The sequence below is a fragment of the Falco biarmicus genome, chromosome Z (assembly GCF_023638135.1).
Source record: "Falco biarmicus isolate bFalBia1 chromosome Z, bFalBia1.pri, whole genome shotgun sequence".
Taxonomy (NCBI): Eukaryota; Metazoa; Chordata; class Aves; order Falconiformes; family Falconidae; genus Falco; species Falco biarmicus.
Genome location: NC_079311.1, coordinates 58983815 through 59008237, shown reverse-complemented (window position 1 = coordinate 59008237; position 24423 = coordinate 58983815). Strand labels below are relative to the sequence as shown.

The 24423-nt window shown below is 39.7% G+C and overlaps 1 protein-coding gene across 2 annotated transcripts in view; it reads left to right on the top strand.

The window, feature by feature from the left end:
- The window catches only part of CERT1 (ceramide transporter 1), an 81660-nt gene that overhangs the window by 1670 nt on the left and 55567 nt on the right, over nucleotides 1-24423 (top strand). For both annotated transcript variants that reach the window (XM_056324251.1, XM_056324252.1), the window contains exons 2-3: nucleotides 1731-1865; nucleotides 22347-22463. In XM_056324251.1, coding sequence (XP_056180226.1) covers nucleotides 1731-1865; nucleotides 22347-22463 — 252 coding nt within the window. The remainder of the gene's footprint in view (nucleotides 1-1730; nucleotides 1866-22346; nucleotides 22464-24423) is intronic.

The following is a 24423-nucleotide window of genomic DNA, read 5'->3' as shown; positions in this document are numbered from 1 at the left end:
GTGAGAGAATGAGACTTAAGTGAGATGTTGCAGCAGTTAAAATGTGAGGGTTTGATTTAGCGCAGTTATAGTGATGGGTTTTTTCCATTGCGAAGTTTTACTTTGATTAGATGCTTCCATCCTTAGAAAGGATGTGATTTGTGGGATGTAATTGATTTTTATGTTGGCAAATTAAATACTTCAAGTCCAGATGCTTTTTCTTACTGGTGTAGCAGGTGAAGCTGTGGCTTCTGATATTCTGTAGTTTAGGTATGTGCAAAGTTCTTCTAGATGATTATGCTGAATGTAGCTGATTCTGCCTTTCCTGTGAGAACACAGGATGTAATGGGAATAGTCAAGTATGGTGAAACCTGTTGCAGTAACTATGCTTGAGGGATAAGTTTACCTGTTGTTAGTTGATGTCTTGGTAGTACTTGAGACTAATTAAAATGAAATGGCATCGTAACAAACTTTCGGCTAAGGAAATACACAGTAAGTTATTAAAAATAGGTATAATTAAATGCTAAAGCCATAAAAGGAGGCTGCAGTTCTCTGCATGCTTAGTAGTGTTTCAGTTGCTGTGCCCTTCAGTAAAGAGAAGCTTTGAAGGAAATGGCTTAATTTGCTAAGAGAAGCTTATTGGAAGTATGTTGGTTGGTCTCTAAAAAAACTTTCAAAACTCTAGGCTTTTTCTCCACTGTATCTCCTGGTAACAGTTCTAAGGTACACGTGAAGAAACAACTTCAATGTGGCAGAGTCTTGAAGCACAAGAATCTAGATACTTGAAAAACGAGTGGCCATTTCTTTGCCAAAACCTTGTGCCTACCCAGTATACTTTAAGGAGCCTCTTAATCCATGGCACATCTTGATTGCAACAGCAAGCATTGATTGCAACAGCAAATGCAAGATTGACTGCTAGATTTGTCTCACTTTGTCAGAGAAGAGAAGGAGCTTTCCTCCCTCTCCCTTGTTCTTTTGCCCAAGATAACTTTGGGGTCTGTCTTTGACATATTATTAGGAAATAATATACCTACATGACTGCTTGTGCTACCAGTTCATATATTAAGCACAGCTGGAATATCTGTTTCATTCCATGTCTGAATGAGGAATGCCTAGAAAAAGCTGAATAGCAAAAGGATGATTGGATGTCTGCTGATAAGTAAGTATTTTTGTAATGAGAAAGTTGGGAATTAAAACCTAAAGCACTATCTATGGGCAGTAGTAAATTAGTAAAGAACTGATTGCTCTAGGCTATATCCTGTACTGTGGTATAATGGCATGCTTGCATTTATATGAAGAGAACTAGATACTTTAAAATTGTTTCTGTAGAAACTAACTTTTATATAAAGTAAATTATTTCATGTTCTACTTGTTTGGCTTTGGGTCTAATTCAAGATTTTAAATCAGGTGGCTAAACTTACCTTTGTGATTAATGCTTGTTTTTTTTTTTTTCTCTTCCCCCCCTTTACTCAATTTGTGTTATAAGTATGTTTGTTACTTCTGTTACAACTGGCCTTGGCAATGCATTGCAGTCAGGGTATCTGTTATCTTACTGTTCATTTGAAACAACTATTTTTTAGGACCTTTAGAAGTTTGTAACGTTATTTTAGGAGCTCGGAGAAGAATAAAGCTCTCAATTTGGAAGAACTTGTAAAAATAAATAACTTCTCCTCTGGCTTGAAAGCCTGAGAAATATCATACACACTTATTGGTTTTTCTATTACCTGATCTTTGCAATTTTTTTTTTATAGTGGACCAACTACATTCATGGGTGGCAGGATCGATGGGTAGTTCTGAAAAGCAACACACTCAGTTATTACAAGTCTGAAGATGAAACAGAGTATGGCTGCAGAGGTTCTATCTGTCTGAGCAAAGCTGTGATTACAGTAAGTAATATTTCAGTATTGCCATCTTTTCATGTTTTGAGGTGTTAAATGTCTGGTGAAAGCAAACGTGCGTGTGGCAAGTTCTATTAGGTCATCTATTATGAAAGTTAGTGGTATCCGTGGAACACTGTGGAGCTGTGCAAGTAGTTCCTGGTAAGAAAACAACTATTCTCATTTGTGGCTGCAGTAAGCAGCTTTTTATCTCTTGCATTAGAGCTTTCTGTGGGTAGGGATACAGTTTGTCCCTGGAGGCTGCTAAGTTTTTTTAGGGGTTGGTCTAAGACCCTGGACCAGCTTCCCAGAGGGAGTACCATCTGTCACGGTCTTCATGCTTTGCACTTGAGAGAGTGTGTAGTAGTTCTTTGGCTGTACTTTCTGAACATCACTCTGTGTTTCCTCTTCTGAACAAGTTGCCGTGTTTGTCAAATGGCAAAAGATCCAGTATTACACTATTAAGAATAAAAAGCCTACATTTAAATGAAATCTTGTAAAGGTGAGTGGGCCGTAGAAGACAAAGGAAATAGTCTGCTATCTGTGGCTTTCAGTATTACCATCTGTATTAATTATTCATAATGCTTGCCAAAAAGCATGCTGTCGCTTTTCTGTGTTACTGTTAAATAGTCGGTCCAGTTACATGATTTAGGGGAAAAATAGCTGGACCTCTGTAAACACACAAGTTCACAAGTTACTAGATAGTGATGTTAAATCTTAATATTTATGTTCTTACTCCCCTGTAATCTGAACAAAGGATGACAAATGAGAAGTTTCCTTTCTTACTACTGTTCAGCTTATAAATATAATTTTATTAAAAATTTTGATTTGAAAAAAAGACTGGTTTACTTATATCAACTGCATGCATTTTAGAAAAAAGCTTGTAAAGAAAAAGCAAATTTTAACATTCAGTTGTCAGGTATTGCAGTCATCTGAAAATTGAAACAATCTTCACTTGTATTTTAAAACTTCCTTTAAAACTGCTTAAACTTTTAAAACTTAAGATTTGACTTAAGAATATATGGTGCACAACAGTCTCTACGAATTCTGGCTTAAGTGTACTTTTGACTGTCCATAGTAGTATCTATGTACTAATATATATATTGATATGTATCTATATATATATCAATATAATGATAGTAACACACATACTATCCTGTGATCAGGACTTCCAGAAAGGTCTCCAAGTTCACTAGCGAAGAGGCTTTAGATGCCAGCCAGGCAGAGATAGGAAGGTGGTGGCAAGGAGGCAGGCCGGGGGATGTCTGGAAGCATGCTGTAGAGCACATCTCAGCAGCTTGAATTCCACAAGAAATTATAGTCATGCTGCTATTGCTGCTGTAATGTTCTGGTGAATTGCACCTTCTGAAGGGAGGTTGGTGAGCTTATTTTCTGACTAGGGAGTATGTAACACTGGAACTTACACAGGTAGCTTTTCCTATGCTATCTGACACTTGTTGCATCTGATAGCTTAGAGTTGAAATGTTGCATTTTTTTCAGTTCTGAACTTCTTGAGTACACTGAGAAGCTACGGAGTTGGAAAAAGAATGAAAAGTGGGCACAGTTCTAAAAGTTAATCAGTTGTTCCAGTTGTTCCATTTTCATTCAGGCTCATGCTTTGTGAGTGGTATTTGAGAGTTTGTTTGATTGTGGTTTGAGATGGCATCTCTGAAACCTGAGAAATTCCTGTTAATTATTTCCGACTGCAGTTAGTGATGTGTAAGTATTACAGGTTCAGGAATACTACTGGATCATTTCATGTCTTTAGGGTATAGCAATTTACTTTTGAAACTGTCATGCAATTATTCTAGGTCTTTATTTTTCAGAAGTTATTCTTCTAAGCCAGAATTTCAGCATAAATGCTTCTGATTTGAGAGTTGTTTGGTAGAAAACTGACTTTTTTTGTAAACCCATGTTTTCAATAGGAAATTATTATGCTGAAAGAGAAATGTTTAAAATAATCTTCCTGAGATACATAGTTAATCTTTACTTTCATGTCCTTTTAATGTATTACTAACTATAAGCTTACTAGCATGTGTTGAAATGCATAGAACACCAATAGCTGTTAAAATACATGTTGAGGTAACATGTGAAAAGTACTCTTGCTGTCAGTGGAACTTGCTGTTTACTGTATGTCATGTGATTACTTTGGTAAGGAGGGAAAGTGTGGTTTCTTACGGGCTTAATATTCAGTAGCACTGATGTAGGTTGTAGTTAAGATCTTGATCTTGAATATTTTTGAACAGTCTTTTATACTGTAACTTCAGTTTTCCTTGATCTTGCTGATCCAGAGTCAGGTATACTAACTACCTATCTCCTAACCTGGTGTATTTCATAAGTGGCCTTTCAGTACAGAGCAGGACATGAGTGGTATGAGATGGTGTTGATGGCTGTAATGTTTCTTTGTAGGAAATCGTGATTGTATTTTCATGAAGCTTTCTTTCAGGCACTCAAATTAGGTATGCAGCTTTGGATTCAGTGGGGAATGTAATGGTTTTCTGTGTGTAATTAGTGCTACAAGTATTGTAGAATGTCAGCACTTTGGCATATAAGCATAAATTTGGAAAGCTGGTGTCACTGCATAGTCTAACTGTACTTCTGGCAACGAAGATCAGCCTCATGATAGTTTACGGTATTGAGATACCAATGTTTTATTCAGAAAGCTGCAGTCCCTTCAGCTCTTGTTTTATCATTCCTATCACATTGGGCAGAGATTGATAGACAAGTAATTCTACAGGGATATTTTAGAAGCCATTTGTCTCTCTCCTCTTAATGAGGAGGGCATGTTAAATTAGCTTGTTAAACTAGCTTCTTTAGGTATTTCAAGTGTAGAATTATGTCATCCCTCCAAAACATGCAGTTTGTTGTGACAGTGGTCTTTAGTCAAATGAAAAATAGGGGGCCTGGTTGGACTATTTGCTATATTGACTGCTAGGACTGAAAAGAGTTGATAGAGGACTGAAGGATGAGTATGTATTGTATACTTACTGGATTACATCAAGTAACGAACTGTCAAAAGCTGGCCATGTTAAGTTATGGGGGAGGACAGTGAAAGTCAGTACATCATGCTAAGTTTCTTTAAGACAGGTCAGGAACAACACCTCAGAATTGTTTAATTGGTTTCTAACAGGGTAGATGGAGGCTTGAACTCAAGTTTTGCTATGTAGTCAAGGGATGGGAAGAAATGATGGGTATTATAAAAAGTTCATATATGCACAGATTTAAGCTTTGTTATATTAATTTAGCTGGACATCCTAAATTACTGCTGTAGCTGGTTGGCAATGCCAGATGGTGTTAATTGAAGATACCTTTCATTACCATAAAGCTTTGTGGTTTTTCGTTCCTAAAGTCAAACTTTCAATGGAGACTTGTGTGTACATGATTAGAATTGGATGTTGATAGCTGTCCTGTAGTGTTGGATCTGTGGGATTCAGCTTTTGGAGTTGGGAGGTCTAAGGCTTTTCATTAAAAGAACTGACAGAAGTGCTCTGTAGAGTTGGAAGTCCAGCTTCCAAGCAAGTTGTCCTTTCAGCTTGTACTGCCTCTGCCTTGATTACTGTGTCTGTTCTGGTAGTGCCTTTAGTGCTTTTGTGCAGTGACTTGCACCAGCTCATGCAGTCAGGGTGTGATATATCAAGAATTACCTGGTATGTGTAGAATAACTTCAGCTGGAGCAGAACTCTCAAGGTCATCTGTTGTGCCCCCTCCACTTTAGGCAGCCTCACAGAAAGGCCAGCACTAATTTAATCCTGGTGGTAGTTTATATTAATATAGTTTCAAACCTGTTTACAAATTATTAACAATAAAATGTTTCTCATGCATTCTGGGGTATTTCCAGAAAGGATTTGGCTCCTCTGCAGGGGTCTCTGTGGAGGACCTTGAAAACTGCATAGAGAAATATCACATTTGATAAATTTTAAGAATGCTTTCAACGCAGCTATGTGTGGATTTCATATTTTTTGTCACTAGGGGTAACTGCCTTTACAGGAAGAGTTCCAAAAGCTTAGAGTTCCAGCTTAACCTTCAGCTTTTCTTCAGATAGGATTTATGCTTGCCTTGTTGTTTTAATCCAGTCGTTGGTCTTCATCTTCATTTCTGTGTATATTATTGACATAGGAAAATTTATTGATTTCTAAGTTGGTAGCTTAAGATGCAGTAAACTATGATAAAGTAATTTTCCTTGGGTTTGGTTATACTATGATGATGCATACTCATGGCAAGATCTGAAGAGAAAGATGCTTTTGTTTATTAGTCTTTTTGTTAGAATACTTTGGTTTTATTGTGTTGTAAAAAGATGTTTAGACAGTTCTCTGGAAATGCCTGGACCAGGATTGAGCAATAAATTCAGTTTGCATAATGGAGATGTTTTCAACAAACTAGATTCACACACACACCCCCCCAGTAATTAAAAGCAGTGTTGCATAATGAAGGCAGTAATGATGTTTTATGTTAATATACAAGTTGCAAGCCATTCACCTCCAGAATGGTCTTGCGAAAGGATGGATTTCTTATTCTGTTGTGTATCTGTTGTGAATATTTGCAGCTCAGGAGAGGCAAAAACATAGAAAACTGAAGTCTGCCTGAGAGAGACAGCTTAGTGAATGGTCTTAGCTTTTTTTCCTAAATAGCACATTGCTATTGTGAAGAATTTAATAAATATTCATATTATAAATTAAGGCTGGTATAAACATGTGTTAGTTCCAGTTTATGAAAAGAATAAGAATGCTATACATAAGAGCTAAACTGTCAGTTTCCAATTTTAAGCTTCTCATTTCCTTACATATAGACTGAAGAAAGAGTGAGGTGGTTCTTTCCAGTAATCAGCCACTAATAAAGACTTAGCCCACTTTTTAAAGATACAGTTAGTTGAGCAGCTGCCCTTTCTAACTCTAGCAGGATTTCTGGATTATTTATACTATGATGCTGGCCACCATTAATGAGTGGGCACTTGTGAGAGGAAGTACTAATTCTTAAAAGTAGATTGACAGTTTAACAGAATGAATCATATATTTGTCAACTTAAACATACAGAAGCTTCCTGTGAGACCTTGTTTCACAGGAATTTTAAACTCTACAGATACTAAAGTTTTAGAATAAAGGTGTATTTTTAATTAATAGAGACATCAGTATTAGACAAATATTCTTGGTATTGTTTAAAACACTCCTAGCATGAAGAATCATGTCTTCTAAAATACACTTTAAAGATTTACCTTAACACCAACAGTACCTAGGCATTTCTCTTAAATCTTATACAAAGTGAAGTGTAACAGTATTTTGAATGCAGTTGCAGTGATGGTGTATAGAAATGAACACACTTGGAGGACTAACATGAGTAGATTTTGAAATAGCTTTTTTCTAGCTACCGCTCTGAACTTTGATCTAACAGACCTGCTTATGGTAAAAGAAGAATGATGTAATTGCAGCTTTTATATACTGATAGGTTTGATTCAGGTTGTTGCAGGCAGCGTTGGGAATGGTGGCTTTCGGCAGCTGAAAACTTTTATTTAAAAAGCTAAGCTGTAAATCTGTGCCTTAGACAGAAATACGGTAGCAGTAAATTGGTAACAATTGCTAATTGCGTGGGAAAATATTGTTTCCAACTTTCTGAGGTTGGAATACAGTCTGCTTCAGTATGAAGTGACGAGCATTTAATTAAATAATGCATTTTCTGTAATTTGATAAAGTGCTTCCTCAGCCTTAATTGCTAATAAAAAGATTACTAAACTAAGACAGAATACAAGCCCTAACTTGATTTGGATTTATTTAGTAGACAACGGCTATTAGTATTTTAAGGGTTTTGTGTTCCTTAAATAACCAAGTAGCTAAATCCAGACTGGTGAAAAGTCTTGGCTAAATGGGAGAGAAAACTGAATGGGTATTCTAGACAGAGGCAAGTGTGGTCAGGAATCTTTACTCATATGTGAAAAGCCCAAGAAGATTGTATTCTGGAGAGGAGAATGCCAAAAGAGTAACAGGAGAGTGTCGGGAGAGAAAAGGAGTTGATGCTTATGAGATAATCATAGAAACATTTAGGTTGGAAAAGACCTCTGAGATCATAAAGTCCAACCATTAAGCCAGCAATGCCAGGACAGTCACTAAACCATGTCCCAGAGCACTTCATCTATGTGTTCTTTAAATACTTCCAGGGATGGTGATTCCATCACCTCCTTGTGCAGCCTCTTACAGAGCTTGACAACCCTCTCGGTAAAGAAGGTTTTCCTAATGTCTAACCTAAACCTCCCCTGGACTAACTTGAGGATGTTTCCTCTTGTCCTGTTGCTGGGAGAAGAGACCCACCCCCACCTGCATACACTCTCCCTTCAGGTAGTTGTAGAGAGTAATAAGGTCCCCCCTGAGCCACCTCCTCTCCAGACAAAACAGCCCCAGTTCCCCCAACTGCTCCTTGTGCTCCAGACCCTTCCCCAGCCCCGTGGCCCTTCCCTGGACACGCTGCAGCCCCTCTACGTCCCTCCTGCAGTGAGGGGCCCAAACCTGAACACAGGGTTCGAGGTGCGGCCTCACCAGTGCCCAGTGCAGGGGGACAGTCCCTTCCCTTGCCCTGCTGGCCACACTGCTTCTGACACAAGCCAGGGTGCTGCTGGCCTCCTTGGCCACCTGGGCACACTGCTGGCTCATGCCCAGCCGGCTGCCGACCAGCACCCCCAGGCCCTTTCCCACCAGGCCCTTTCCAGCCGCTCTGCCCCAGCCTGTAGCACTGTGTGGGGCTGGTGTGACCCAGGTGCAGGACCCGGCACGGAGCCTTCTTGAACCTCATCCAGCTGGCCTCGGCCCATCGGTGCGGCATGTCCAGACCCCTCTGCAGAGCCTCCTGCCCTCCCGCAGAGCAACGCTGCTGCCCAGCTTGGTGTCATCTGCAAACTTGCTGAGGGTGCGCTCGATCCCTTCATCCAGATCATTGATCATCAATAAAGATATTAAACAGGACTGGCCCCAGTGCTGAGCCCTGGGGAACACCACCTGTGACAGGACCAGCTGGATGTAACTCCATTTACCATGACTCTCTGAGCTCAGCTGTCCAGCCAGCTTTTAACCCAGCATAGAGCACACCCGTCCACACCATGAGCAGCCAGTTTCCCCAGGAGAATGCTGTGGGAGATGGTGTCAAAGGCTTTACTAAGGTCCAAGTAGGCAACATCCACAGCCTTTCCCTTATCCACTAGTCCGGTCATCTTGTCATAGAGATCAGGTTCATCAAGCAGGACCTGCCTTTCATAAACACATGCATGCTGGGCCTGATCCCCCATTGTCCTGCACATGCCACGTGTTGGCACTTGGGATGATCTGCTCCATAACCTTCCCCAGCCTGTAGTTCCCCAGATCCTCCTTCCTGCCCTTATTGTAGATGGGCATCACATTGGCTAACCTCCATCTTCTGGAACCTCCCTGTTTAGCCAGGACTGTTGGTAAATGATGGAGAGCAGCTTGGTGAGTTCCTCTGCTCTTCAGTACCCTCAGGTGGATCCCATCCAGCCCCATAGACTTGTGTGTGTCCAAGTGGAGCAGCAGGTCACTGACTGTTTCCTCCTGGATTGTGGGGACTTCATTCTGCTCCTCATTGTCCCTGTCTTCCAGCTCAGAGGACTGAGTACCCTGAGGGCAGCTGGTCGTGCTGGTAAAGGCCGAAGCAAAGGAAGTATTAAGTACCTCAGCCTTTTCCTTGTATTTTGTAGTAACATCCTTCTGTCTCTGCCTGCCAACACCACCACCACCCCATTCAGTAAAGGATGGAGATTATCCTTGGCTGTCATTTTGTTTGTAACGTATTTTCAAAAACATTTTTTGTCCTTACAGCAGTGGCCAGTTTGAGCTGGGCTTTTGCCTTAGTAATTTTTTCCCTGTGTAACAATCTTAGAGTCTTCCAGAGTTGCCTGCCCCTTCTTCCGAAGGTGGTAAACTCTCCCTTTTTCCCCAAGTTCCAGCCAAGGCTCTCTGTTCAACCAGACTGGCTGTCTTCCCCACCAGCTTGTACACCAGCCCAGTGTGACTTTGACCAGGCAGAAGCTGGCCTATGAAGTGTCTGCTTGAACTACATGAGTGTTATTTCTGCTTCTCCTAGTTTATTTTTTTGCCTTCTCCTTTAAGCGTAAACTTCAGTTGCTAGTTTTGCCATGTTTCTCATGAATTGTGATAGATGTGGATTAGATCAAATGTTCTTGCCATCTGCAGCTGCTGTTTAGCCTATTTTGTGTGTCCTTCCACTCAACTGAAGATCACCATTCCTCAGTTAAGAGCACCAGTTGGAACAGAATTTGCTACCCTATGTCTACAGGCACTTAACCCAGATTGTATTGTTACTAGTGTCTAATATATTCCTAAAGCTTTTTAAGTTGCTCTCTTCTAAGGAAGAAAGTTGCTCTTTTTTTTTAAGCTCTTTCACAACTATATGTGTGCATACATAGATATGTACACAAATAGAACTATATATCATGGAATTGGAGGTAGCTGTGATGGGAGAGTTTAGACTGATAGGTCAATTTCAAACTTTAGAATGAAAGCTTTTAGGCTGACATTCATTAGCAATGTGCCTTGTGCTTAATTCTTACACATTTTTAATTATCACTGTACATCAGTTCTTACACACTTAACCATTATCATTATGTATTCAAGGCAGTCAGTCTTATATCTGACTTATATGCTAAATTAGCTGTAAGCATGCAGTACTGTGCTAGCCTGGTATCTGTTCCTGATGGTCCTAGTTGCTAAGGTCAAGGTAACATGACTGAAAAGCTCTTCAGTAAGGGGTGGGGGGAGGTGGACAGGACAGGGACAGAACTGAAGTAAGCATCTCGTTCTGCCAACCACCCCACCCCCAACTTAGGATTTTTTATAGCCATCTTCTATAAAATAGAGGCTTCTGGCCCTGAACTACATGTGGTCTGATGCTGGGGAGGTGTTACTTTCCTAGGCTGCAGCAGGTGCCTTGTCCTGTTGCATGCTGATGTTGGTGGATAATGCAAATCTTTTGCTCCCAATGGATACCTGAGAAGCATCATATAAATTTTTTTGTAGGGGGCTCAGTTTTCCAGTTTGGTTCCCACCAAAGTGACAAAACATACGCTTCTATTTCAGTGTCCCATATCCTGGGGTCATTAACGGATAGTTAGCTCTAAAGGCAAGTTGTTACAACTTCAGTGAAGTTTAGGATTCTTCAGGCTGGGCTCAGATAGGACAGGCTCACTAGTTACATCCTGATTTCTTGGGGTGCATATCTAAATCTGCTAATATTGCGTCACTAATCTATCAAGGTCTTACATAGGGTATCCACAGCCACTAGAAGATGACTTTAGGCAATGACTGTGTGCACATGCTCTTTTACAACTATTTCTGTCTTGCTCTGATTTCTTCTAGTGAGACAGTGCTGTTCCCATGTCTTTGACCAAGTCTAGCTGGTGTTTCAAGTGCACACTCATTATTCTCTAGATCTTGCTATTACAAGTCCTCTGTTTTTCAGTAAGCAGTTGGGAATAGCATGTATCAGAGGTGTGTTTATGTATAAAACAATACAGCATGACTTGATACTACGTAGTAATTCCACATTAACAGGGAAATAATTGGATAAAATATTAACAGATTGGGTACTCTAAGACTGTAGGATAATATTCCTCCCAGAAGAATCTGAACATTATTTTTATACAATCACTCCAGCATGTGAACCTCTCTGCCGAGGTGCAAAAAAACAGACTGCCAGGTTTGCTCTTGAGAGCTGTAGGTTTCAAATTTTAAATGTGGTTTTAGTGCTAAAGTTACACGTACAACATATGCTTGTTCCAGACCTAAAAAGGTGATTCTCTGAGAGAGCTTCTTTGCAATTGATTAAACTAAGCTAGTTTTAAAGTTTGCATAGCATACTAACAAGCTAATATTAAATTCCACTTAAATGCTTCTGCTTTCATGGGTGCAGTAGGCATCTATTTTAGCTAGGTTTTGGAACAGTAAGTTTATTATTTAAAAGACAAAGCAGTGCTGAAAGGCATTTTGAAAAGCAAATATCCTAACTCAAGGCCTGAGGTGAAATATTTGTGTAGTACCAAAGATTATAAAATATCTAATAGGCTTTTCTTGATAAGATTTTTCTACATGTGTAAATGTAGCATTGTGAGAGAGTTTTCTTTTTAGTGTAGTAATGAGCAAACTAATTGTCAGATGTTTTGCTACCTAAAAAGGTCATCACTGTTTCAGTAAGCATAAAGCTGTCTTGCTTACTTGCTTGTTTGCAGTATTTTCCCATAGCCTGTAAAAGAAACAAACACCACCACAGCCAGCTGATGTAACTAAAAAGTAGGTTCTTCTTGTTTAAGAGTAACAGCAAGGGAAGGCAGTGCTTCCTAATCCAATGTTTCTATCATGTTTTGCCTGGGAATGGAACTCATGAAAAACAAACCAAAATTTTGTCTTGTCTTGTGAATTTTGGCAGATCCTAATTACCCAGGTTTGTGCATCTACTTGGGTTTTGTGGGGTGGGTGGGAAGTATTACAAATAAAGTGAATTAGAACTTGCAACATCTCTTTGGTTGTCATACATTTCTATTAACATGTATTATAGAGAAAGTGTTATATTTAATTGTTCAAGTTGCTTCACCATGAGAGTTAGATCTAGATTAGCTAATGGTATCCAAAAAACCACTTGCAAAATTAATGAGACTAGTAACTTTAATGTTTATACTTTTAAAGCCAAGAGTCTTAAAAAGTAGAGATAAAAGGATCTTGATGGACTTCTATAATTTTATAATTATACTGGGTGGGGGCTGCTGGGAGGCCTCTGTGAGGAGAGGCCAGATTGCCCTGCACTGGACATGGTTTCAGCTGGCTTCAGCAGACCTGCAACAGGACACAAGGGCACAGCTGAGCCCCTCAGCCACCATGATGGCATCTTGAGGTAAACATAGTTAAAGGGTAAAAATGCTGCTCAGCAGTGTGTGGGAAAGAGAGAAGTGACAAAAAATTTGAGAAACAGCCCTGCAAGTGCTGAGGTGAGAGCAGGAGGAGCAGGGAGAAGGTGCTCCATGTGTGGAGCAGAGATCCTGTGCAGCCTGTGGAGGAGAGTGCTGCACAGCAGACATTTTTCTGCAGCCTGTGGAGGTGGACCACACCAGACCAGATGTCCACCCTGCAGACTGTGGAGGACTCTACCATAGCAGCTGGATATGTCCTGAATGAGGCTGCAGCCTGTGGAGATACACACTGGAGCAGGTTTACCCTGAAGGATGCTGCAGTCCATGGAGAAGATCCATGCTGGAGAAGTGGAAGCATCTAAGGAAGGAGCAGAGGAGTCTGTGTTACAAACGAAGTGCAGCCCTCATTCCCTATCCATCTATGCCTGTGTTTTTAGTTTTGTCTGTGTTTCTCACCATCCAACTCTAACTGGCAATGAATTAAATTAATTTTCAGCAAGTCAAGTCTGTTTTGCCCATGATGGCAGTAGGTAAGTGATCTCCCTGTCTATCTGGACCCATGAATTTTTCATCTTTTCTCCCCTTGTACAGCTGAGGAGGGAGATTGACTGAATGGGGAGTCTGGCAGCCAGTCAGGGTTAAGCTACCACATTCATCTAGAGAGTCATTATAGACATAGCTTGTGATTAATGTATGTGTTTGAAAGGGTAGGAAGGGACAAGGATTCTCTCAAAAGTTGAGGGAACAGAATGCTGCATGTACTCAAACTCTGGGAAGGGAAGAAAACTCTAACGGAAAATATAGTGATGATGCCCATTCAGAGTAAATAATGTCATGGAAGAGTACAAGGAGGAACAGACTATTTGGAGTGCCGGTGTTCAGGCAGTATTCTAAAAAATGACCAGTGACTCCAGAAAGAAATACACTAACCTGACTAAATACTTCTCTGTAGTATTCAATAGGGCACAGAAGACATGTTTTTAGACCTATTGTATGTGATTAAATTTTTAGCCAAATGTAGTAGTCATTGGTAAAACACACATGCGTTGATTCAGCTGATTGAGGAGTTTTCCTTTGATTTTAAGTACTATTCACAGGAATACAACTTTACAATAATCTGTGGTACTTTATTTTACTATCTGTTCCATTCAATGTTTTTTCTTACATTAGCATGTTTTCAGCTATTTTGAATTTTGTAGGGAGGGGACATAACTTCTCTGCAGTTTGGATCTGTTGTGGATTAAATGCTTCAGAAAAATTATTTTAAGATGTGCACTTTTTGAAACTTGGCTGAGGTTTTTCACTTGCTTTTTTCCTAGCTGAAAAATCACAGCCTTTGCCAATTCCAAGCTGGTTTTACATGGGAGATGAAATGAAGTAATTGTCTGTACTTTGAAAATTAATTCCTTCAACTGTACAGCACAAATCTTAAGCAAACTTTGGGGGGTTGTTAGCACCTCAACGTAAGTACATATAGAAAAATGTCATATAACTTTCCCTTCCTGTCATCAGGGAGGTTTTTATTTGCTCCCACAGTCAAAATGCACACTGTTAATGTCACTTCTCAATAAATGTAATGTTTTTCTTAGCTTACTGAAAATGAAGAGGGTTTTTTAATTTTATTTTGTTTTTACCTGTTAACGTTACATTCTTTTCACTGGCTTCCCCTTTTTCTGTTGCATCAGGTAAGCTACTTTTTAAGGTCCTTAGTATTGTATTTCTGTAGCACATAATGTAAGATATTACACCTTCTGTTTAATATGTGATGGTGGTTTTGTCCATTACTTTCTAAAATAGGAAATACACATCTCTCCCTTTTTCCAGTTGGCTGCTTCCTGTTTTGAGGAGGTTTGCTTGCTTGTGTGTGAACACAGTCCTCTCTTGAACTTCTGTTTGTTTTAAAAGTAATACGATGTTATAGATGCAATTTAGCATATTCTGAGGATAGTTTGTGCACCTCTATCCTTTTTTGTCCTGTACATATTGTCCTGGAACGATCTTCTGGATTTCCTGCTGGAAACTGGAGAGGATAGAGGGATTTTTTGGGCATTTGCATGAATACATCCAGGTCCAGAACCTGTTGAATGACCTATGAGAACATACAGGCAGATCTGTAGATTTTGTTATGTGGTAACTGCTTGGAACATTTTCGTTGTGGAGGGAAGAGGTAGTTTGTTCAGGTGCTGTGTAACTGGAGAATTTCAGGAAGTTGCAGAGTGGTGCAGAACGGACATTTTTTCCTGAATTCCATGGGGATGGTGGAAACACTAATCCACAAACCAGTGGATAAATTGTACCTTGTGTTGTAGGAAAGTGAAACTATTCATGTGCGAAAAGATACTGTATTCAACTCTGAGCTGGCAAACATTGGTTACGGTAGCCTGGCTTGTCTGTTGTTTTCCAGGATAAAACTTTTCGTGTCCACTTTTGTAAGAGGTTGCAATTGGTGGAGACTGCTGCCTTTAAAATATTTTTCAAGCATATGAATGTGAAGACTCTTGCAGATAAACATCAGACTTGCAAAGTGGTATTCTGGTACTGTCCCATCAGACGAAGCAAAGGGCAGAATGCAGCAACTTGTATTCTGAGTGGAAAAGTGATTTTGGTGGCTTGTCTTTACACACATCCTAATTGAGGGGGAAAAAAAAAGGAAAATCTGTAACAATGGGTTAGAGCATTTACATCAGTGGAATATATACAAAACACTTTGCATTTATGTAGGAAAAATAGTCTTATATTAAGTCAGTTTTGTTTATATAGGGCATTTTTTTTAAAAGCTGAGAATTACTTTTTTTATAGCTTTAGATATTCTGATCTAAGGCATGTAAGTTTAGACCATTTTCTAAGAAAAAACTTTCAGTTTGATTATAAAAATTTCATTTTCTCAGTTTTCAGTTAAGTGCCTTTTGACTGACACCATCATCAAGCCTACCTAGAGAAGAGAATGAGAAGTTCTGTAAACTTTTGAGCTGCAGTAAGAGGAAGAAATGTCAGGTTTCATGTTTTAACTTAAAGCTATTACTAAAGTCTTCACTAATGACTGAAAGCTAACTAATCATCAGAGGAATTCAGATCATTCAAGCTTTTTCTCTTAAAAGAATTTACCTAATTAAGTAAGCCAAAACGCATCACTTCACAAAAAGCCTTTTCCAAAGCAATGATTACTCACAATTTTGCAATAGTTTTATTAGAGGGAATAAACCAGGTAGTACTTAATTATTTGCCTTCATTGTAAAATTACTTTTATGATCTAATTGTTACAAGATTTTATGGCAGAAAAGTAAATAATGTAGTGCTCTAGCAGGATGAATGAGAATTAGCATTAGAGGTTTACTGGAATCTGGCTTAAATACAGCTGGAATTTAGAAATTCAGGGATTATTTTCGGTAGCTGAACAGGTTTTCACATTTAGCCATAGGCAAAATCATTGTGCAGCTACACTAAATTTTTCTTAATCTTCTGTGAAAAAATACTTACTGGTATCACAAAAGTAACATAAAACTGCTATGTCAAAGCTTCATGAATAAATAGCTTTATACTGCTGGATTAGTTAAAGTTCAATGTTTGTCTTCACTCAGTTAATATGTTACTACCGTGTATTTGTAAAGAGCAGTTACCTTCGTAGCAGTATATGGTATTGTTCAGTTAATAACTGAGAACTGTGGAGCTAGGCTAGCTAACAGCCTCTGTCACGTTTATGCTAGTGACATTCGTGTCTGAGAACTGAAGGATGGTAATTCTCATTTTCTGTAGGCCTCTGTCATTGGTCTTGTGTCCTAGTGCCGCCCTTGATATTTTCTTAATATGAAAACCTTTGAAACTTTAAAATAAATTCACTGTAGATAACTTTTAGCTCTGCAGTGGGAATAGCAGCACAAGGACACTTCTAAGAGTTGTGATGTGCAAACTTGAGCTGGATCTACCATGAACTGCTCTGGTTTGCTTCTGTAGGGAAAAGGAGGAACAGTATAAGAGTAGTGAGAAAGCAAGCAAAAGTTTCTTTGTTCAGGTATTTATTTTTCCACATGGGGTACTCTCAAAGGTTGTGAAGTATATAAAAACACACTTCTCTGTCTGATTTGACTTAAGCACTTGAACCAGTATTTTTCAAGCAGATGCTGTTCTGAAGCTTGTTCTGTGAGTACCTTGGTCTTGTGAGCTGTATAGCAGGAAGGACTTTGTGGCAGTAGTCAGCTATGACTCATGAGACCAGAGCTGCCTATGGACTTCCTCAGTAACTGTAGCCAAGTAAATGTTTCTTCATGTAAACTGTTCTTGCTTGTTTAGAATTTAAGAGGTAGTATCAATTGGTTTTGTACAGAAAGATCGGGGACACTTGAATACTGGCAATTGCCTTTATTTCTCTGCAGCTGCTTCCCTCAGAAGAAAGCTTAGGAGGCATGCAGAAAGGGTGTTCAGAGATGCTGGAGGCCTATTTCTTGCAGAGTATTCTTGCATGGAATTATGACTTGGCTGTTCGGGATATTTTTTGGTTTTTTAATTTTGGCTCTAGAAGGAGGCCTTGATACACACACAGACTGCCTCTGCCACAGACTGTTAAAGTCTGCCCAGCTCAGCTTTTAAAATGCTATAAAGGTTTTCTTGTGCTCCTACTTGGTATTGTCAGCCTGGGTTTTGTTCCCCAGTGCCCTCTGAATTCATGTGTGTGCTGCTTGAGGCTGCTGTGGGGTGGGGGTGTTTGGAAAAAGCAGCTGAAGTTCCCCAATTTCAGGTCCTGAGAGTAGATGGTGAACTGCTACTTGATTCCTGCTTCTCTGCATGACTAAAACATTCCTCTTTATTGCCTTATCTTCCTTGAGAAAGGGCAGTAGGACATATCCTGGCTTCAGCACAGGTCTATAGCTTGTTACAGGCAAAAATCGCTATTCACCCTCCAGTGTCTTGTCAGGCAGTTGACTAAGAACTGTACTGTTTTATAATCGCTTCTAAGCATAAGGAGGAAAGTCAACACTAGACTAGAAACAGGGAACCTAAGCAAAACAGGAGATATCAATGGAATGTGTAGGGATCAACAGGAAGAAAGTGAAGAGAAAGGGAAAAACTTCCAGCAAGTGTAAGTAGTCTGAAGAGGATGTTGGAAGAGTAAAGGACCCCCCTGAGAAGTGGTGAATGATGCTTTGTGGACTCTTAGATGCAGCTACAGAAAAGGGTAAAAGCATTTATACCAAGGGAGAAATCAAGGAAGTTTGTTCACAGCTCAGTAGGGAGGAAAATGTAACGATACCAAAAAGTTACATACTTCAGTCTACCAAGCTATCAATGAAGATGAAATGTGAAGTCATTCCTGGTTGAGAAGAGGGTTATTCAACAGTAACTTGACTTATTCTGTGTTAAGGAAAGAACAGGTCACATGTGATTCAGGAGTGTTATTTGCTCTTGGTAGAATGTGTATTAGGGAACTTGGCTTTCATTTTCAGTTAATTCAGCATTCTTGTTGTTAGCCCAGTCTGGGTTATTCACCTAGTGTGCAAGAGCCAATCCACACACAGTCAAGGTACTTATTTATTGCATGTCTGTGCAGACCTGGGTGCTAGGTAGTAAATCCACAAAGCTAGCACACCTCTTAACACATAGTAAAGCATTTTATACACTTTGAACAAATGTTTATAATTAGGTTTAGTTATTTTTTAATAACTAATTCTTATTGGTTCTTGCAAGCCTCGTCTCCATTTAAAGGTACAGTATTTTTTCTTTTTATCATGCATATTCTGTGGGGAGTAGGCTTTTTTAGCATAATAAAACATCCACTCCCAAGCAAATTATGATAGTTCACATGGTTCAAGTAATTTTCTGTTTGGTCTTGTTAACCGTTCGGTTATCCTTTAGCTTACATCAAGCTAAGTAGTAACAAGGTATTTATGGTGTCTGTTCCTTCTCCCAAGGCCATGCCTGGTTAACTGTTTGCAAGGATCAATATCCTCTGTTTTTCAAATTTTCTTTTTCATCATAGAAATTTACATATTTCCTTTTAATTTTTTAAATAAATAATTATTGTATTATTATGGTGTGACCTGTCTTAAAAAAAAAAAGGGAAAAGGGGGAGAAAAATGGGTCTGATTTCAGTTGCCAAAAAATATGGAAAATGGGCAGTTAAGTACTGTAAGATGGTAAATAGGTAACATGTCTGTTAAAAAATATGCACTAACAAGGAACTTAGTCAGGTGACACAAGATTTGTTCATCTTCAAGCAGCTTGTCTAACTGGACCACCTGATCAGCTGGCTTCTTTGTAACATGGAACTACACAATGAGCTAAGTAAAACCCTAGGCCTGTCTTTTATACGGCCTAGTTTCTTTAACTACAGGTAATGCAGAAGTGTATGCAGTGAATGACCCAGAAAAGTGTTTAAAGGTTTTAGCTAGACCTCAAGGAAAACATTTCCCTTCCCTGTCTTAGCAGCAAGGCGTAGATTTCTAAACATTAAGACTTGCTGTGCAAAGAAAAGGAATACATAAACCTGCCTTTGAAAAGGGCAGAGAGGTGATGGTCTTAAATCACATTAGAAGATTTTTAATCTTCTTAGTTAAAGATGCAGGGGTGAAAAAAAAGCATGGATGCTTGTGCACTGGAATAAGTTGTGTATGGAAACAGCACTACTGCAGGTGTTTAAGATTGGTTTTAACAAGTCTTTCTAGCTGCATAGCATGTAACTGCTTTCAACTCGTCCTAAAGGGCTTCAGAGGGAGGGGGGGGATTGAGATGAGAAATGCTATCATGTTAGGAAAAGCTTTGATAGCTGTTGCACACCTGCCTTTTGGGTTGTTTTTGGAGAGAATCTTCCATTGTCATAGATGCATGTCCCCCACCATGTGGCTAAAGGAAGGCCTGGCAGGTGAGTGGCTGGGAACAGGCATATAAGCTGTTCTAGATACTACTAGAACAGATAAACTACCCTAGAACAGACAAATGTCTTTCTCATAGTAATAATAATGTAGCAAATGCAGTTTGAAGAAGAGGGGCCTGGACTAGAAGACCTGATCTCCTGTACTGGCTTTACATGACAAGGTTTTGGTAGCAGGGGGGATACAGAGGTGGCTTGTGTGAAAAGATGCTACAAGCTGCCCTGTATTTGACAGTGCTAGTTCTGTCTGGACCCACTGGTGGCCAAAGCTGAGCTAATCAGTGATGATGGTAGCACCTCTGTGATAACATACTGAAGAAAGAGTAAAAACTGCTGTGCAACAGCAGCTGGGAGAGAAGAGTGAGAATGTGAGAACAACAATGCTGCAGACACCAAAGTCGGTGAAGAAGGAGGGGGAGGAGGGGCTCCAGGTGTTGGAGCGGAGATTCCCCTGCAGCTCATGCTGAAGACCATGGTGAAACAGATTCCCCCTTGGAGACCCACAGTGGAGGAGATAGCGCCCTGGAGATGTGGAGGGCCCCATGCCAGAGAAGGTGGATCTGCCCGAAGGAGGCTGTGAGCCTGTGGGAAGCCCTTGCTGGAGCAGGCTCCTGGATTGACCTATGGACTGATGGAGAGAGGAATGCAGGTTTGCCGGCATGATCTGTGACCCTGCAGAGGACTCATGCTGGAGCAGTTCATGAAGAACTGCAACCTGTGGGAAGGACCCATGTTGGAAGAGTTCATGGGGGGTCTGTCTCCTTTAAGAGGGACCTGACGCTGGAGCAGGGGATGAATGTGAGGCAGAAGGAGTGGCAGAAGAAACGCAGGGTGAACTGACCACAACCCCCCTTCCCTGCCCCTTGCACTGCTCCGGAGGAGGATGTAGAGAGAATCAAGGGTGAAGCTGAGCCTGGGGAGAAAGGGGTGGGTGGGAGGTGCCTTTAGTTTTGTTTTTATTTCTCATCATCTTACTCTGACCTAGATTGGCAGTAAATTAAATTAATTTCCCCAAGATGAGCCTGTTTTACCTGTGATGGTAATTGGTGAATGCTATCTCCCAGTCCTCATCTTGACCCATGAGCTTTTTGTTAAATTTTCTCTTCCCTGTCCAGCTGAGAAGGGAAGTGAGAGCAGATTTGGTGGGCACCTAGCATCAAACCAGGGTCAAGTCACCACATGTCCCTTCTTCCATACCTCTGCTCTGTAGTTCAGTGAAGACAAAGTAGTGCATAGAACCACTTCTGAGAGTTGTTTGAATTTAAGTTGAGATGGTCAGGTACTAAGTTATTAGTAGCTGCAGTTGTTTGACTCAGTTTTGTCTGTTGGGGTTTTTTTTCTATGGGAGATTTAAATTTCTTTAAATTGAACTTAGGTCTAGATGCTTGACCAAATATGTGAAGCTTTTAAAAAAAGGTGAATATTCATGTACTTTGTTAAATTTCCTTGCTCATTTTTTATTGGGTAGTTTGACTTCCGTTGTGCTTTTCTTCTTCCTTAGTATATTTAAACAAGAAAGAGTGTGTTATGTGTAAGTAACTTCAGATTTCTAGATGCTTTGAAAATAATTTTCACTGACACTGGACCGTTGTGCCTGTCAAAATGAGACTTATTTTCAGGTTTTCTTTTGTGAAGTGTTTTATAAGTGATACATGGTGCTTTAGTTGTCTGCAAGATGAGTGTATTCAGAGTGGTTCTTGCATTGTGAAGGATAATACTGACATGTATAGACTTATCTATAACATCTGGAATCAATATTTGAGGTCCTTCAGATCATGTAATTTGCCTTAACCTTAGAGCCTGTTGGCTTCCTATGGTTATTTGTGTATATAATTTTTCTTCATATTAAAATTGGAAAAGGTATTCAGGTATATCTGTTATGTTTAAGAATGTTTTTGAAGGGTTTGGTGCAGGGTGGGTGGGAGTGCTGGAATTTTGCTCCTAATTTCTGGCAATTCTGCCTTATGTAGGGAAAACACTTGAGGCAGTGGGTACCACAGCTTCCTTTAGTCCCTACTTTTCCTTGTCATTTTGCTGTAGTCTGCGTGTATGGTTCTGTCCTGATGCTTTTTGCTACAATGTATGTATTTCTTCCTCGTAAAATCAATATTGATAGCAGTAACTTTTTTTTCCTGCTGTGAAATAAAAAAAAAACAAAACCAAAAAACCAAAAAAACATAGGTGTATTTTCCTGGCTGTGTCTCATAGTTACATTGCTAAAGGATTGGTTTCAAAATATGAAGTTTTGGTCAGTGTTGTGTGGAACATTTTTGTGACAATTAATAATATGTTAAACAGGTATTTCTATTTCAGAAGACAGGCATTTTTCATAAGAGTGTATGTTCATTATTTGAGACAGCCACATAAACCAGCAGTTAGACCAGGGGTCCTCAAACTGTTTAACCAGGGGGCCGGCGCACGGATGCAGTGGCAGGCAGCCATCTGCGGCTGCTTGGTTTCCCCCCCAACCCCCGGCGGGGGGTGGGGGGTGGGGGGGAGGGTCTGTAAGTACCGGGGGCCGGATTGAGGACCCTGGGGGGCCGTATCTGGCCCATGGGCTGTAGTTTGAGGACCCCTCATTTAGAATCTAGGATGAATTTAAGGCAATATAGACCAGATTATCTAATTGCAGTGTTTTAGATTGTTAGAATGTTCTGTGAGGTGTTGCTGATTATGTTGCTAATTTTAGCTACTCTTACACTCTTTTCTGTCACAGCCCCATGACTTTGACGAATGCAGATTTGATATTAGTGTAAACGATAGTGTTTGGTACCTCCGAGCTCAGGACCCAGACCACAGACAACAGTGGATAGATGCAATAGAACAACACAAGGTATGTTTTGTTTTATTCTGATATTCTTTCTCACTCCCTCATTAGATCTGGTGGTGCTTGCTGAGAGTTGTAAGCTTCCCTGTACAGTCATTAAAATATTCCAGGTATTTATGGCAGGTAAAAGCTGCAAGATTGAAGCTGTATGTTAAATGTTTTAAAGAAGTTGATTTGCTTGTTCTTCATAGATGAGAGTTTAGAGAACTGGGAGCTAACATCTGAGAACCTTTCTGAAGCTCCCAAGCTTGAGAAAGGAAAAGCTTGCGTTATGTTTGAGTGACTTCTTAGTTTTTTTCCATCTTCCCTCATTATTGAGTTGTTTCTTATCTTTCCTAGGTGTTAAATTTGTTAGTCTTAGAGTCAGTTCTCCTAGGTTATCATTCTGGTTTTAGGCTTCTCTTTTCATCATTTAGCTGCTTTTACAGTATCTAATTACTGGCTTTTGTCTCCTTGTCTTTTAAGGCCCTACTCTTCATCAGCATTTTGTTCGTTTTGCTGATCTATTCCTTATGTCTTGCAATGAACTCAGTTATTTTCATTTCACCTAAAGGGCTCTAAGGTCAGATATTTTTAAAAGTATGTAGTGCACAAAATACCCACTATGTTTTCAGATACAAGATAGACACTGCTTCAAGGTGTTTAACTACAACACCTGGCACAATGCAACTTCTGCATCTGGGTTATACAGGTGTTACAGGAATACGAACTAAATTAGTTGCCTATGAATGTATTTTTACCGTGAGTTTCTTGACATACTGCTTACATAAGTTTTATGCATAATTAGGAAGTTTTAACTTTTATTGGGCATTTCTTAGAATAAGCAGTACAAGCTCTTAAATTTAAAGTGCTGCCTTTTGATAATGGTGCTGTGAAAAGAAATCTCAATTAGGGTATTAAACCATTTTCTAGCTTGGCATTTTGCCTTAGTTTTGATGCAGAGGTAACATTAAAACAAAACTGAGTTGCAAAACCAGGATTCTTTTCTGTAGTCTAGTGAGAAAATACAAAGTTAAGCATGGAGTATTTTTAAGACAAAACCACTGTAATTTCTTGCTATTGCAATACCTGAGAGAAATGTCTCAAGAGGATACAACAAGTTGCTGGATTACACATCCATGGAGCTGGCAACAACTGTTTTACAAGCACAGGGGTCTTCAGGTATAGGGTTGTGGGGACATGGAACTTGATAACCCTGGGCTAAAATTCAGACTAGGTTTGGTGAATGATTTAGCTGTTGAAATGCAGAACTTAACCTGAAGTCCAGATATGCAGAAATGGGGGCTAAGTCATTGCATGCTACCACGCAGGAATGAACGAGGAAGAAAACCCAAATCCTGTCATAAACTCTGCTCTGCACAACCTCAAAGGCAAGTCTTTTTCATGCTGTTCCTTTCCCTGTTTTAAGGCTGTCCTTAACTGTTGCTGAATTCTGAGCTGACAGTTTTATGGAACTGCCTATTTATAATTGGAAGTACTGCGTGGTAATAGATTGCCATTGTACTTGTAAACTTGGAATTGTTTTTGTCACTTACAAAAAAAAAAATCTTGTATTTGTCAACACTGAATTTTCTTATCCTGCATTACTGCCTCTCCCTGCCTCTCTTGTGAGGTATCTTCTTTTTCTGTGTGTTATTACTGGTAAACTAAAGGCATCTTATTCGGTCTCCTTTTCAGATTAATGAGCGTTGAGAGGCATAAGTTCTAGCATTCCAAAAGTAACCTCTCTTTGTGAAGATGCCTGATTAATTATGCAGTTTTCCACTTAAAAAAAAAGCTTCCTTTGACTTTAGTTTGGAACAGGTTTAAACTTCAGGAATTTGGTGGTTTTTAAAAAATAATAATAACTGTGCCAGATCTGTCTTGATGTTGAAAGGAGTGGAATGAGAGGTTTCTTGAATAATTCCACTACCCAATTTTTTCAGTATTCACTTAGAGTTAGTATCAGGAAAAGGGTAATGAGTGC